The 15,602-nt window shown below is 39.2% G+C and overlaps 1 protein-coding gene across 1 annotated transcript in view; it reads right to left on the bottom strand.

Annotated features, from left to right (window-relative positions):
* The window catches only part of Brip1 (BRCA1 interacting DNA helicase 1), a 112,685-nt gene that overhangs the window by 66,045 nt on the left and 31,038 nt on the right, over positions 1-15,602 (bottom strand). Inside the window, 3 exon segments of the mRNA XM_070026729.1 lie at positions 1,697-1,829; positions 2,842-3,041; positions 9,432-9,653. Coding sequence (XP_069882830.1) covers positions 1,697-1,829; positions 2,842-3,041; positions 9,432-9,653 — 555 coding nt within the window.

Raw genomic sequence — 15,602 nt, 5'->3', positions numbered from 1 at the left:
ATTGGTTTTATTTTATTATTATTTGTGTGTACATGTGGCTGAGGATCAAGTACAGGGCCACATGTCTGCTAGCTGAGCACTCTACCACTCATATATATCCCAGCACAACAATCAATTTTAGATTCCTAAACTAGCTAAATTCCCCTGATAGTCAAAAATACTTTTAATAGTAACTTATATATTTAGGAAGTTCATTACTTCTTTATGTAATTAGGTTACTTTTAATTTCCTTCAGAAGTAAAGAACTAAATGAAAAGATAATAAATAGTTTCTCTCAGGAACTTAAAAAAAAGCTGGTATGTTAGCCTAAATGCCTGACTTATTTCCAGAAAATAACTCTAAAAATGAGAATACTGTGACTATATGATAAACAAAATTTATTATTTTATTTCTTCATTTTTGACAATGCTGAGGATTGAATCCAAGTCCTCCGGAATGCCAACAAGCACTCTACCACTGGGCCACACTACCAGCTCACAAGCAAAATAAAAAATGAAGGAAATAATACATGCAAAAATCTCAGAATAAATGTATTAAAGAAGGTAAGAATAAAGGTTTGATATTGCCCACATTACCCCTGCCCCAAAGAAGTATAGCTCACTATCAAAAGACTGTCTCAGCCTATACCTTCTTCCATGGGGGAAAATGAGAACCCAGTGAGTAATTCATGAAGAAAATTTAGACAATATTGTACTATTTAATCTTAAAAAAAAAAAAGGGGGAAATCCTGCCATTTGTAACAATATGAAGGAAACTAGGAGATGTTATGATACATAAAATAAGCATCAAACAAAAACAAATGCTATATATTACCACCTATACCATTCATACTAAATTACCATTTGTACATTTAAAATATATACAGGGCTGGGAAGGTGGCTCAGTGGTAGAGCGCTTGCCTTGCATGCATGAGGCCCTGGGTTCGATTCCTCAGCACCACATAAGCAAAAAAGAAAAAAGCCGGAAGTGGCGCTGTGGCTCAAGAGTGGTAGAGCACTAGCCTTGAGCTGAAGAGCTGAGGGACAGCGCCCAGGCCCAGAGTTCAGGCCCCATGACCGGACCCAAAAATAATAAATAAATAAATAAATACAACTTCCATTTGTCAATCATACCTCAGAAACCCTGGCAAAAAAAAATGTTCTTAACATCCATGAGGAAAACTAAATTTCATGAGAAATTAAAGAAAATCTAAAAGAATGGAGACAATCTATAACTATGGACAGGAAGATACAATATTCAGGGGTTAGTTCTTTCCAAATTGATCTATAGATTTAATGAAATCTCAAACAAAATCTTGGTTTGTGGATATCAAAAAACTGATTCTAAAGTTTATATAGATGATCAGATTTTGATTTTTTTTTGGTGTGCTGTCCTGTGTTTTAATCTCCAAGACTGGGTGCTGTTACTGAGTTTTTAGTACTCTACCACTTGAGCGATAACTCTATTTTTAGCTTTTTGGTGGTTAGTTGGAGATAAGACGCTCACAGACTTTTCTGCCCAGGCTGGTTTCCAACCACAATCTTCAGATCTCAAGAAGCTAGGATTACAGGCATGAGCTTCCACACCCAGGTTCTAAATTGTTAATTTTTAAAATTCTGGGTTATTTGCTGGATTTATTATAAATTTACTCACTACTAAGTCACTTTTAATAGACTAAACAAATTTCACAAGTGGTTAAAAAAAAAAAGAATCTTACCTGCAAAATAGGAAAAATAGTAGAGGTGATACCCATCTTGTGCAAATTTAAGAGCATTTCACTTCCACTCCATATTTTACAAGATGATTCATAGTCTCTTTCTACAAGATGTTTAGAGTTTTCTTCTAACCAACTAGAATAAAATAAATGTGTCAACCAGTATTATCTTTAAGTTTATGAAAACTGTTGTTATATACTGATGCATTATTTCTTTTCTTTTTTTCTTTCTTTTTTTGGGGGGGTCGGTCGTGGGGGCCTGGGCACTGTCTCTCAGCTTTTCAGGTCAAGGCTGGCAATCTACCACTTGAGCCACAGTGCTACTTCCGGCTTTTTCTGTATATGTGGTGCTGAGGAAACGAACCCAGGGCCTCATGAATGTAAGGCAAGCACTCTACCACTGAGCTACCTTCCCAGCCCCTGATGCATTATTTTGTAAAACTCTTAGGATATAAAATGAATTAAGACATCTTAAAAAATACACATTTCATAATGTAAAATACTTACGTAACTAAAAAGTGAAGTCTGTGAGACCCATCTCTAATTAACTTCCCAAAATGTTGGAAGTGGACCTGTGGCTCAAGTGGAGAACACAAGCCTTGAGCAAAAGCTCAGGGATGAACACCCAGAGTGAAAGACTCCAGATGCTAGCAGGAATAACGCCAAGTTTAACTTCAGTGAAAGAAAGAGAGAGAAAGAGAAAACTAAACACAAAAATAAACATAAAGATGAAAATAAGTCAGGTTAACGTAACCTAGTTGCTACTTTAATTTGTATGTCTATGATGAGCCCTCTGATGTGACAGTTATTCTAATAATTAGAGACAATATTCAGGTATAGGAAGACCAGGGGGAAAAGTGTATACCCAAAGCAGAATGTTGTGATATGCTATACTAGGGACATTTATAAGACTTCTGATGAACTGGATGAAGTGAGGCAGTCATCAAGGATCATATTTATATCTTTGATTTGAGGAACTGATAGGTTCATTTTCCTTAGATGGGAAAGATAAGGACAAACGATAAAACAATATTTTGTTTTAGATTTCAAGTCCAAATATTGATATCCAAACTTTAAAATACCCTGGCATGTAAAGCATGTTTTAATACAAAGACAACACAAATCTACTAACACACAATTATTCTTACTTAATGAGACTGTAGCATACAGCTCGTAGGGGTTCGTGGTTTTTCTTCCTTATATTACTGTTGACCAAGCCATCTAGTTCATCTCGAGCAAACCGAAGCTGAACTTCTGTGACACTGTAACTTGCTGACTCCCTAGCACAGTCTTCAATGTTATGAGCTTCGTCTAAAATGACAACTTGTTCTTTCAGATTTATATCCATCTATAAGGTAAAAGAATTTTCCTGTAAAACATTTGGCAAAAATGGACCGAATAGCAGTAAGAGATTTCATTTATTCTCAAGGCCAATACTGCTTGCACAATTACATGAGCAACTGATTCTCAACCTTCAAACTTCTGAAGCACAACCAAATATTAGTTTTATATTACAACTTGATACTTTCTAATCTTAAAACACTTAGAAAATCTACCATTGGGAAAAAAAATATGTATCTGGGTGCTGGTGATTCACACTTGTAATCCTAGCCACTCAGGAGGCCAAGATCTAAGGATTTGTGGTTTGAAAGCTAGGGGAGACTTTGAGACTCATTCTCCAATTAACCACCAAAAAGCTGGAAGGAGAGCTGCTGCTCAAGTGGTAAAGCACTAACCTTGAATAAAAAAGTTCAGAAACAGTGGTCAGACCCTGAGTTCAAGCTCTAGGATTGGAAGAAAAAAAGCGTGTGTGAGTGTGTGTGTGTGTGTGTGTGAGAGAGAGAGAGAGATAGAGAGAGACAGAGACAGAGACAGAGACAGAGAGACAGAGAGACAGAATGGATCAAGATCAAGGTAATGCTGGTTATACAAAGAGTAGAGAGAAAGAATCTCATGATACAATTTCCAATATAATTTTTAAAGAGTAGAAAACAAAATAAAAAAAAAACATGAGATTCAAGTAAGTTCCAAAATACTAACATAATGTAGTACAATATATGGCTGTTTCATTTTAGTCTGTCCTGTAACCCTTGATCTTGAGCATTGCTCTTTGCCTACTCCTCTGTGCTGCTGGAAAGGACTACTGTTCTAATCCAGAAGACACTGCCATGATTACAACAGAGGTAAGGCTCATAACCCAGACTCATTAAGATACTCCATCACTCTGTGGTCAGAGTAATAGGCTCAGGATCAGTAATGGATCTATCATTGAAGCTAGGCCAGTCAGTTTCTTGAGGGGATTAATATGAGGCCATGTTCTTTTCTCCACATTAGCTAAATGCTTATTGTCCTCAGAGGCAAAGCTTGCCTGAGAATAAAGACATCATAATCAAGAGACCAAAATATTTTTTTTCTAAAGGTCTTCATAAGCTTGAGTTTGTGTCATTTGCAATGAAAAATATCCTAATAAAGCAAAGAAATACCATAAAAAAACTTCCAAAGAGTTATAATTATACTAGCAGGGCTCAAAGTGACGTAGAAAGAACCATGGGAGATCAAAAATAGACTGGGATTGGGCTGGGAAGGTGGCTCAGTGGTAGAGCACTTGCCTTGCATGCATGAGGCCCTGGGTTCCATTCCTCAGTACTACATAAGCAAAAAGAAAAAAAAAAAGCCGGAAGTGGTGCTGTGGCTCAAGTGGTAGACCACTAGCCTTAAGCTGAAGAGCTGAGGGACAGTGCCCAGGCCCAGAGTTCAGGCCCCACGACCGGATCCAAAAAAAAAAAAAAAATAGACTGGGATTTTAAAAAATGAGGATTTGGATTAGGACCCCCCTCACCCCAAAAAAGGCAGAATATTTCAAGAGAGGTGTCATCAAAAGCAGAGGTATTCTCCCGAAAAATAAACTATTTAGGAATTAACCTAACCAAAGATGTAAAAGAACTATTTAATGAGAACTATAAAAAGTTAAAGAAAGAAATTGCAGAAGACACTAGGAAATGGAAAGACCTCCCATGCTCCTGGATAGGCCGACTTAATATAGTAAAGATGGTAATACTTCCAAAACTAATATACAAATTCAACGCAATTCCTATTAAAATCCCAATGACGTACATCTCTGAAATACAGAAAACAGTCCAAAAATTCATATGGAACAACAAAAGACCTAGAATAGCCAAAACAATTCTAGGGGATAAAGACAATATGGGAGGGCTATCCATGCCGAACTTCAAACTCTACTACAGAGCTATAATAACAAAGACAGCATGGTACTGGCACAAAAACAGACCCGAACACCAATGGAACAGAATAGAAGATCCAGAAATAAATCCACAGGCCTACAGCCAGCTGATATTCGACAAAGGAGCCAAAAACATACAATGGAAGAAACACAGCCTCTTCAACCGCTGGTGCTGGGAAAACTGGGCAGCCACATGCAGAAAACTAAAAGTGGACCCCAGCCTATCACCATGCACCAACATCAACTCAAAATGGATTAAAGACCTTAACATTAAACCTGAATCTCTGAAACTACTGCAGGACAGAGTAGGAGAGACACTTGAACTAATAGGCACAGGAAGGAACTTCCTGAACAGAGTCCCAGGGTCACAACAAATTGGAGAGAGACTCGACAAATGGGACTACCTTAAAATAAAAAGCTTCTGCACAGCTAAAGCTATCGCAACCAAGCTAGAAAGACAACCAACTAATTGGGAAAAAATATTTACCAGCAATATATCAGACAAGGGGTTAACATCCTGTATATACAGGGAACTCAAGAAACTAATCCCTCCCAAACCTAACAAACCAATTACTAAATGGGCAAGGGAACTAAAGAGGGACTTCTCAAATGAAGAAATAAAAATGGCAAAGAAACACATGAGGAAATGTTCATCATCCCTGGTGGGGAAGGAAATGCAAATAAAGACAACCCTGAGATACCACCTTACCCCAGTCAGAATGTCCCACATCCACAAATCAGCCAACGACAAATGCTGGAGGGGATGTGGAGAATGAGGAACGCTATTACACTGCTGGTGGGAATGTACACTCATACAACCACTTTGGAAAGCAGTCTGGAGGGTCCTTAGAAAGCTAAAGATTGACCTCCCTTACGACCCAGTCATACCACTTCTAGGCATCTACCCTGAACAACAGGAACCAATATACAAGGACACGTGCACCTCCATGTTTATTGCAGCACTGTTCGCAATAGCTAGGATATGGAAACAACCTAGATGCCCCACCACAGATGAATGGATCCAAAAATTGTGGTATCTATACACAATGGAATATTATGCAGCCATTAGAAATGACAAAATAATGGCATTTGGAGGGAAATGGATGGAGCTAGAAGGAATCATGTTGAGCGAGGTAAGCCAAGAACAAAGAGACAAACAGTACATGGTCTCCCTGATAAGTGGATGACAAATCCAAAATGTTAGGTGATATGACAAAACTAACAGGACTTAAGAAACAAAGAACTGGGGGGAGGGGGGAGGCTGGGAAGGGAGGTGAAGGGTAAACAAAGGAGGAGGCTGCAATGCTTGGTAAGAAATGTATGCATTATCCTGCCAATGTAATTGTAACCCCTCTGTACAGTATGTTCTCAAATAAAATAAAATAAAATTAAAAAAAAAAGAAATGTATTCATTATCTTGCCCATGTAATTGTAACCCCTCTGTACAGTATTTTTACAATAAAAAATAAATAAATAAAATCTTCCATAAAAAAAAAAAAGAAACAAAGAACTCCCACTCATCTGGTTGAACCACTACCAAATATCCCCATGCTGCTGATCACATATATGGTATATAACATGTGAGCACCGTTATATATTACAGACTGTGATAGACAATTTGCTCCAGGAAAGTTAGAATGAACTTGTGACTTTAAATGAGCATCATTATTCCACAATACTGTGAATTTCCGGAAATTAAGTAATCACTTAATCACAATCAAAAAAAAAAAAAAAAAAAAAAAGAACCTTGGGGAAGGGAGGGAGGGTGGGGATGGTAGGGGGAAAACAATGGAGGGGGTAACAATGTTCAAGAGGAAGTGTACTCATTACCTCACTCATGTAACTGTAACCCTCTGTATAGTATCTTTACAATAAAAAAATTAAAAAAAAAAAAAGCAGAGGTATTCATATCCCCATAGGACAATAAAGAATAGTTATAGTTGGGAGTTTTTGTAGAGAAGGCTGAAAAGGTAAAGCTATGTCACATTATTAATCATTCTGAATACAAATTTTAAAAATATGGACTTTTCTGGGTATCAGTGGCTCACCTATAATTCTAGTTACTCAGGAGGCTGAGATCTAAAGTTTGAAGTTCAAAGCCAGTCTAGAGACTATTACCTCCAATTAACCACCAAAAAGACAGAAATTGAGCTGTGGCTCAAGAGATAGAGTGCTAACAAAATTTCAGGGACAGCGCCCAGGCCCTGAGTTCAAGGCCCAGTAAGAGCACACACACACATGTGCGCACGCATGTGCGCGCACACACACACGCGTGTACACACACACACACACACACACACACACACACGAGGACTCATTATTCCTTATCAAAAGGTTCTACAGATTTTTAAGTACAAGAAGGATTTAATAAAAATAACATTTGGAAGACTTATCTAGCAGTCATATGTGCAATGACTTGGAGGGGAGGTACCGAGTTAAGGGTCAGTTAACAATTGCATAATCAGGGGCTGGGAAGGTGGCTCAGTGGTAGAGTGCTTGCCTTGCATGTATGAGGCCCTGGGTTCGATTCCTCAGCACCATATAAACAGAAAAAGCCGGAAGTGGTACTGTGGCTCAAGTGGTAGAGCACTAGCCTTGAGCTGAAGAGCTGAGGGACAGCGCCCAGGCCCAGAGTTCAAGCCAATGACCACCACCAACAACAACAAAAAGAATTGCATAATCAGACCTAAAGGAAGAAGTAAAAATTGTTTGGTTCATGGCTACTCAGGAGGCTGAGCTCTCAGGATCGCAGTTCAAAGACAGCTCAGGCAGGAATGAATGTCCAGAAGATTCTTTCTTTTTTTTTGGCGGGGGGGGGGGGGGGGTGGTGTCCGGTCATGAGGCCTGAACTCTGGGCCTGGGCGCTGTCCCTCAGCTCTTCAGCTCAAGGCTAGCACTCTACCACTTGAGCCACAGCGCCACTTCTGGCTTTTTCTGCTTATGTGGTGCTGAGGAATCGAACCCAGGGCCTTGAGCATGCAAGGCAAGCACATTACCACTGAGCTACCTTCCCAGCCCCCAGAAGATTCTTATCTCCAATTAATTACCAAAAAAACCAAAAGTGAAGCTGTGGCTCAAGTAGTAGAGAGGCTTCCCTTGAGAAAAAAGCTCAGTAACAATGCCCATGCCCTGAGTTCAAGTATCAAGATACACACACACAAAAAGGGCATATCAAATTATTTACTTATTATCTTGTTCTGTAACAACTTGATATCTCTAAGGAGGAAACAAATAAAATTTGAAGTTCATTTTTCTTATTTTCTTTTTTATTTATTTATTTTTTTGTGTGCAGGTCCTGGGTACTATCCTTGAATTTTTTTGCTCAAAGCTAATATTCTACCACATAAGCCACAGCTCCACTTTCAACCTTTTGTTTATTAATTGGAGATGAACATCTCACAGGCCTTCCTGTCTGGGCTGGCTTTGAACCTTAATCCTCGGATCTCAGCCTCCTGTATAGCTAGGATTACAGATGTGATTCACTGGCTCATGGCTGAAGTTCATTTCTTAAAGTTCTCAAAGCAGAATTTTTATAATATGTATATTCTCCAAATATAAGTTTTAAAGAAAACACTTTTTTTTAGATAAGGTTTTAGATAATCCATTAAAACTATTCATGAGGAGTAAGAACAATGGCTGTGGGGCTGGGAAGGTGGCTCAGTGGTAGAGCGCTTGCCTTGCATGCTTGAGGCCCTGGGTTCGATTCCTCAGCACCACATAAGCAAAAAGAAAAAAGCTGGAAGTGGTACTGTGGCTCAAGTGGTAGAGCGCTAGCCTTGAGCTGAAGAGCTGAGGGACAGCGCCCAGGGCCAGAGTCCAGGCCCCACTACCAGACCAAAAAAACAAAAACAAACAAACAAACAAAAACTGTAAACAGGAGACATTTTGCAGTGTCTTGAGGTAGTTTTGATAACACTTTGAGAAAGCTACCCTGGGGATCTACTAAACAAAAACCAGGGATGATCCTTGCACAAGACAGAGACCACAATAAAGAATTACCTAGCCCAAAATTTCATTATTGTCAAGTTAAGAAACTTGCTATATGGGGCTGGGAAGTTGGCTCAGTGGTAGAGCCCTTGCCTTGCATGCCTGAGGCCCTGGGTTCGATTCCTCAGCACCACATAAGCAAAAAGAAAAAAGCTGGAAGTGGTGCTGTGGCTCAAGTGGTAGAGCACTAGCCTTGAGCTGAAGAGCTGAGGGACAGCGCCCAGGCCCAGAGTTCAGGCCCCACAACCGGACCAAAAAAAAAAAAAGAAACTTGCTATAATCCCACTGTAGTTACTATGTCCTTAAAATTAAGTTTGTAAGATGGCTGTCTCAAATTCAGTTTTTAATACATCTTTATGTTTTCAGTACTGTGTATATAAACTTATTTACAGTAACTCATATAGAAAAGCAAAACTAAAGACATTAAAACATCTAAAAGCTTTAGTGTTTCTCTTTTACATCCCAATAAGCAGGAGGAAAAGTTCTTCTAATTTTTACGTATATACTCACAGTTTCCCTTATTTGTGCATCTAGAAGATAGTTGTAAGGACAAAATATTATGTCTGCATCATCTTTTAGTTCTCGAGCTGTGTAATAGGGACATGCCTTTAGTTTTTTTCCTAGTTTGACAAGTTCTTCTATATCCCAAGCTTTGTACATCCCATGAACATTCTGTAGAGCACTTTGATCACTAACTTTATGAACACCATGATACAAATAGCAGGATTTCCCCTAAAAATAAACACAAATAGCTGAAATGTGAATCAGTACTGAAATAAAAGGAATAAAATAAGCTTATCTTAGAAATGTAGGAACATTACTAAATCTACAGGTATATTTTGCATGATAAACATTACGCCATATTTGCAGTCACAACTTTTTTTTTTCTTCTTTCCCAAGAGACAGGGTCTCAAGTTGTGTCCAGGCTGGCTCTGAACTCTCTGGAGCTCAAGAGATGTTCCTGTCTCATCCTCCAAAGTAATTGGGACTACAGGCACATGCCACAATATCCAATTACAATCATTAACTATTTCAAAGAAACTGCCAGGTGTCAGTGGCTCATGCCTGTAATCCTAGCTACTCAGGAGATAAAGGAGCCTATGAAGAAAATCCCAGAGATCTTTACCTCCAATTAACCAGCAGAATTGAAGTGGAGGTGTGACTCAAGTGCATGAGGCCCTGCGGTCAAGCCCAAGTATTAGTGCACGCACGTGTGCGCACACACACACACACACACACACACACACACACACACACAATTGAAAAATTATAGTTGACTCAAAATCAAAGTAAGTTTCTCATCAACTGAGTGCAATACTCCAATTATTAACTTTTAGAAAAAGACTTTTTACATTGTATTTGTTGTTGCCATTATCTGATTACAGTGATACTAGACATAAAATACATCTGGGAGTATAAACAGAGCAATGATATCCCAGGCTGCTTTTAAGAATGAAAAACTAAGTGACATGGGCATATAAGTAGGAGCAAATTTTCTGTTAATCCCTTACTATCTTTTTAATTTTGAGCCAAATAAAAACATTACAATAAGCAGAACATTTGTGGCCCATGCCCATAATCCTAGCTAGTTAGGAGGCTGAGATCTGAGGACCAGAGTTCAAAGCCAGCCCAGGCAAAAAAGTCCATGAGATTCTCTTATCTCCCATGAATCACCAAAATGCCAGAAATGGAGCTGCTGCTCAAGTGGTAGAGCCACTGCTGAGCTTAAGCCTTGAGCATAAAAGCTTACAGACAGCAGCACCCAGGACCCACAAAAAATGTTAATATATCTAAGAAAGAAAGAAAAAAAAGGAGGAAAAGGGGAAGACAACTGGAATCATCCTGGAAAAAAAAATCACTACAAAAACATTCATAAAATTCAAAAGAGTACCTATCCTAAATTATAACTGCCACATAAAGGACATATTATTAACATTTTGGTGATTTTATATTATATTCATCCTACACATATGTACAATATGATCCAATATTAAAATAACAAAACAAAATTTCCTTAGGCATGAGGATTATTAATAATATAGCCACACTAAATGAACATTTTTATTTTTATTTTATTTTTTTTTTTTATTTTTTTTTGGTCGGTCGTGGGGCTTGAACTCTGGGCCTGGGCGCTGTCCCTCAGCTCTTCAGCTCAAGGCAAGCGCTCTACCACTTGAGCTACAGCGCCACTTCCTGAACATTTTTAAATAACTGGATTCAATTATATTTCTCTGTTATTTCAGAAAAATCTTCTCATATCACTAGGCACTTTTCCATTATTGTTCCTATATATGTACATTGAATTAATATACCACAGTTGATGATTAGCCTCCTTACTACTGAGCATTAGACTATCATCAATTTCTGCCTGTTGTTAAATCACTTCTTAAGTATTTCTTTTTTTTTTTTTTTTTTTTTTTTTTGGTCATGGGGCTTGAACTCTGGGCCTGGGCGCTGTCCCTCAGCTCTTCAGCTCAAGGCGAGTGCTCTACCACTTGAGCTACAGCGCCACTTCCGGTTTTCTGGTAGTTTATTGGAGATAGGAGTCTCAGGGTCTCTCCTGCCCAGGCTGGCTTTGAACCACGATCCTCAGATCTCAGCCTTCTGAGTAGCTAGGATTACAGGCGTGAGCCACCAGCGCCCGGCTTAAGTATTTCTTGATATGCATCTCTAGAAATGGTATTATGGAATCAGACATGAAGTATTTTTAAGTTTCTTGACAACCTATCACCAAATTAACATCCAGAAAGGACATACGATTAACATTACTGCCAAAGGCGTGAGCCACCAGCGCCCGGCTTAAGTATTTCTTAATATGCATCTCTAGAAATGGTATTATGGAATCAGACATGAAGTATTTTTAAGTTTCTTGACAACCTATCACCAAATTAACCTCCAGAAAGGACATACGATTAACATTACTGCCAAATCCTAAGCAACACTACACACACACACACACACACACACACACACACACACACACACACACTTTTCCCCCCTGGATAACCTTCCCAGGGTAGCTTGGAACTGCAATCCTCAGATCTCAGCCTCCTGAATAGCTAGAATTAAAGATATGCGAGAGAGAGAGAGGAGAGAGAGAGAGAGAGAGAGAGAGAGAGAGAGAGAGAGAGAGAGAGAGAGAGAGAGAGAGAGAGAGAGAGAGAGAGAGAGAGAGAGATCAGGGTACCAAAATAAAAAACAGTGACAACAGAAGACAAAGCAAAGTGTGAAGGGAGAAATAACACAGTACATTAAAGAAAAACCCTTTTTTCATGACTCACACTAAAGAGGTGAACAGGCCCTGATTTTAGCACTCATCTTACACTCCAACTTCCCAGTCTGTAAGCACCTATTACGAGGAGATTTGGCCGGGCACTGGTGGCTCACGCCTGTAATCCTAGCTACTCAGGAGGCTGAGATCTGAGAATCGCGGTTCAGAGCCAGCCCAGGCAGGAGAGACCGTGAGATTCCTATCTCCAATAAACCACCAGAAAACTGGAAGTGGCGCTATAGCTTAAGTGGTAGAGCGCTCGCCTTGAGCTGAAAAGCTGAGGGACAGCGCCCAGGCCCAGAGTTCAAGCCCCATGACCGACAAAAAAAAAAAAAAAAGAGGAGATTTGTATTCTAGGGCAAAGAGCAATAAACTGGATATCTGTGTCTATGACAGCCTCATCTTCAACATGATGTGATTTGGACATTTTGGGGGAAACATCTGAGTTTGTAAGATTTACTTTCTTTTTACTTTGACTTGTATATGTTTGGAAAGTACTTAAATAAATGAGAAGCCTTACTGCAAAAACAAAAACCCTTTTATTTCCATATCTTGGGAGTTCATTTCAATTAGCATCATTTTATATGGTCATATGTACATAGCTATATACGTTTGTCTGATTTGGGGAACAGAAGGAGAGTAACAAAATGGTAGAACAAAGGGTGAACCAATGCAACAACCATACTCACAAGATACACTTTGGAAATGAACTTTACAACTTTGGAGAGAGGGGAAATAAAGTGAGAGGGAGGGAAAGTGGGAGAAAATGAGGGAGAGGGTAACACTGTTTGAAAAGAAACATACTCATTACCTTGTTTATGTCACTTTATCCCCTCTGTACATACTTTTATAATAAATTTTTAAAAGGTATGATACAATGGTGCCTGGCTAATTTTTTTTTTTTTTTGCCAGTTCTGGGGTTTGAACTCAGGGCCTGAGCACTGTCCCTGAGCTTCTTTTTGCTCAAGGCTAGTGCTCTACTATTTGAGCCACACCACCACTTCTGGCTTTTTCTGTGTATGTGGTACTGAGGAATCGAACCCAGGTTTTCATGCATGCTAGGCAAGCACTCTACCACTAAGCTACATTCCCAGCCTGTGCCTGGCTATTTTTAAATGTGGCAGTACATGCTTGTAATTCCTGCAATTGGGAGGAATAGGCTCAATTCTAGCCCAGACGAAATTGTCTTAAAATATTAAAATAAATAAAATTAGAGGTGTAAACACAAGTACAATCTTCTAACAGAAATGTCTAGGCAATCTGTCAAAACCTCAATTTTGTTACCTGTAATATATATACACTGCATTGTTTAATAGTCCCAATGCAGATATAAACCTAATGCCTACCACCCCTTAGCATGTGTATTAGATAAATTATGGTAAACTCATACAAAAACTAGTCTTTTATGTGTGGATGTTATACTCTGTAAAAATGTTAAGTGGGAGGGCTGGGAAGGTGGCTCAGTGGTAGAGTGCTTGCTTTGCATGCATGAGGCCCTGGGTTCAATTCCTCAGCACCACATAAGCAAAAAGAAAAAAGCTGGAAGTGGCGCTGTGGCTCAAGTGGTAGAGTGCTAGCCTTGAGCTGAAGAGCTGAGGGACAGTGCCCAGGCCCAGAGTTCAGGCCCTATGACCAGACCCAAAAATAAAAAAAAGCTAAGTGGGAAAAATGGAATTGAATATGAACAAAATGATTAAGTTCAAGTAAGTTGGCTTTTAAAAGAATAAGTAGTCATAAATTATATCAAATAATGGTTTCTAAATGTTCTCACAGAATACATTTAAGTAGTTTCCTTGAAGAGTTAAGGAGCTAAAGTGACAGAACTTCTCTCTTGTTTTGTAATTTTCTTAATTTTTAATATTCTAATACATATATTACTTTCATTTTATTGTTTTGTTTTTGGTCAACCGTGAGGCTTGAACTCAGGACCTGGGCACTGTCCCTAAGCTTTTTCCACTCAAGGGTAGCACTTTACCACTTTGAGCCACAGGTTTTCTGGTGGGTGGTTGACTGGAGATAAAAGTCTCATGGACTTTATCCTGCCCAGGCTGGCTTTGAACTGTGATCCTCAGATCCCAGCCTCCTGAGTACCTGGGATTACAGGCGTGAGCCACCAGCACCCAGACATCTCAGAACAACAGCCTCTCCCTCTGCTCAAGCTGACCTTAATCTTCCTATGTAAGCTCAAAGTGACCTTGAGTTCTTGATGCATTATTACACCTAGCTACTTCTCTTCTGGAGACCAAATGACACAACAGTAGGCCATTTTTATTTCATTCAATTACCAATAAAAAACTTAAATCTGAAGAGCTGGGAAGGTGGCTCAGTGGTAGAGTGCTTGCCTTGTATGCATGAGGCCCTGGGTCTGATTCTTCAGCACTGGATAACCAGAATAATCCAGAAGTGGCACTGTGGCTTGAGTGGTAGAGCACTTGCCTTGAGCTGAAGAGCTGAGGGATAGCTCCAAGGCCCCACGACCAGCAAAAACAAGCAAACAAAAACTTAAATCTGATTGTGAAATAAAAATATATCTTTCCTGTTTTATCTTCTTATGCATTTTTATTGTTATTATAAAAGTGATATGCAAAGGGGTCACAGTTACATAAGTCAGATAAAGAGTACATTTCTTTTGGACAATGTCACCCTTTTCCTCACTCTCAGTTTTTCCCCTCTCATCCCCACCCAGAAGTTGTATAGTTCATTTGCAATATAGTGTCTAGTGAGTTGTACTGCTGCATTTGTTACCCTTTGTCCTTCCATTTCTGTGCCGACCTCCGCCCGGCCTCCCAAAGACAGATAAATGAACAGACAAGATAAAAAAAAAACAAAAACAGCATCAAAGAAAACATCTTGTTTCCATTTCCTGAAGTTCATCCTGGTTTATTTTTAAAAGTATATACACATACATATGCATGTCTGTATTTTTCTATGTTTTTAAACATATGTGCATGTATTAGTAGATATACTGATACACCTACAATTGTAGTAGAGAACAAAAAAAGGTTCATAACCTACAAAAAATTTCTACAAAGTGAAAAAGAACAGCTAAAGACCAGTTCTCCTATTGCTTTATATCCAGCCATGTTTACAGAAGCTAGCTGCTGCTTTTCTAGAGTATTAAAAATTAGGGAGAGCTGGATGACAGTGTCTCACATCTGTAATCCTACATACTCAGGAGGCCAAAATCTGATGATCATGGTTCAAAGCCAGCCCAGAAAGAAAATCCTGAGACTCTTATCTCCAATTAACCACCAAAAAGCTAGAAGTGGAGCTGTTGCTTAAGTGGTACAACACTAGCCTTGAGCACAAAAGCACTAGGATAGTGCCCAAGCCAGTTCAAGGCCCAGGCCCAGAGTTCAAGCCCCAGGACTGGCTGGTGTGCATGTACGTGCATACGCATGTATGTATAT

The sequence above is a fragment of the Dipodomys merriami genome, unplaced genomic scaffold, assembly GCF_024711535.1.
Source record: "Dipodomys merriami isolate MVZ:Mamm:240054 unplaced genomic scaffold, mDipMer1.0.p SCAF_19, whole genome shotgun sequence".
NCBI lineage: Eukaryota > Metazoa > Chordata > Mammalia > Rodentia > Heteromyidae > Dipodomys > Dipodomys merriami.
Note: the sequence above shows the minus strand (reverse complement) of the source record. Positions and strands in the feature narration are given on the sequence as shown.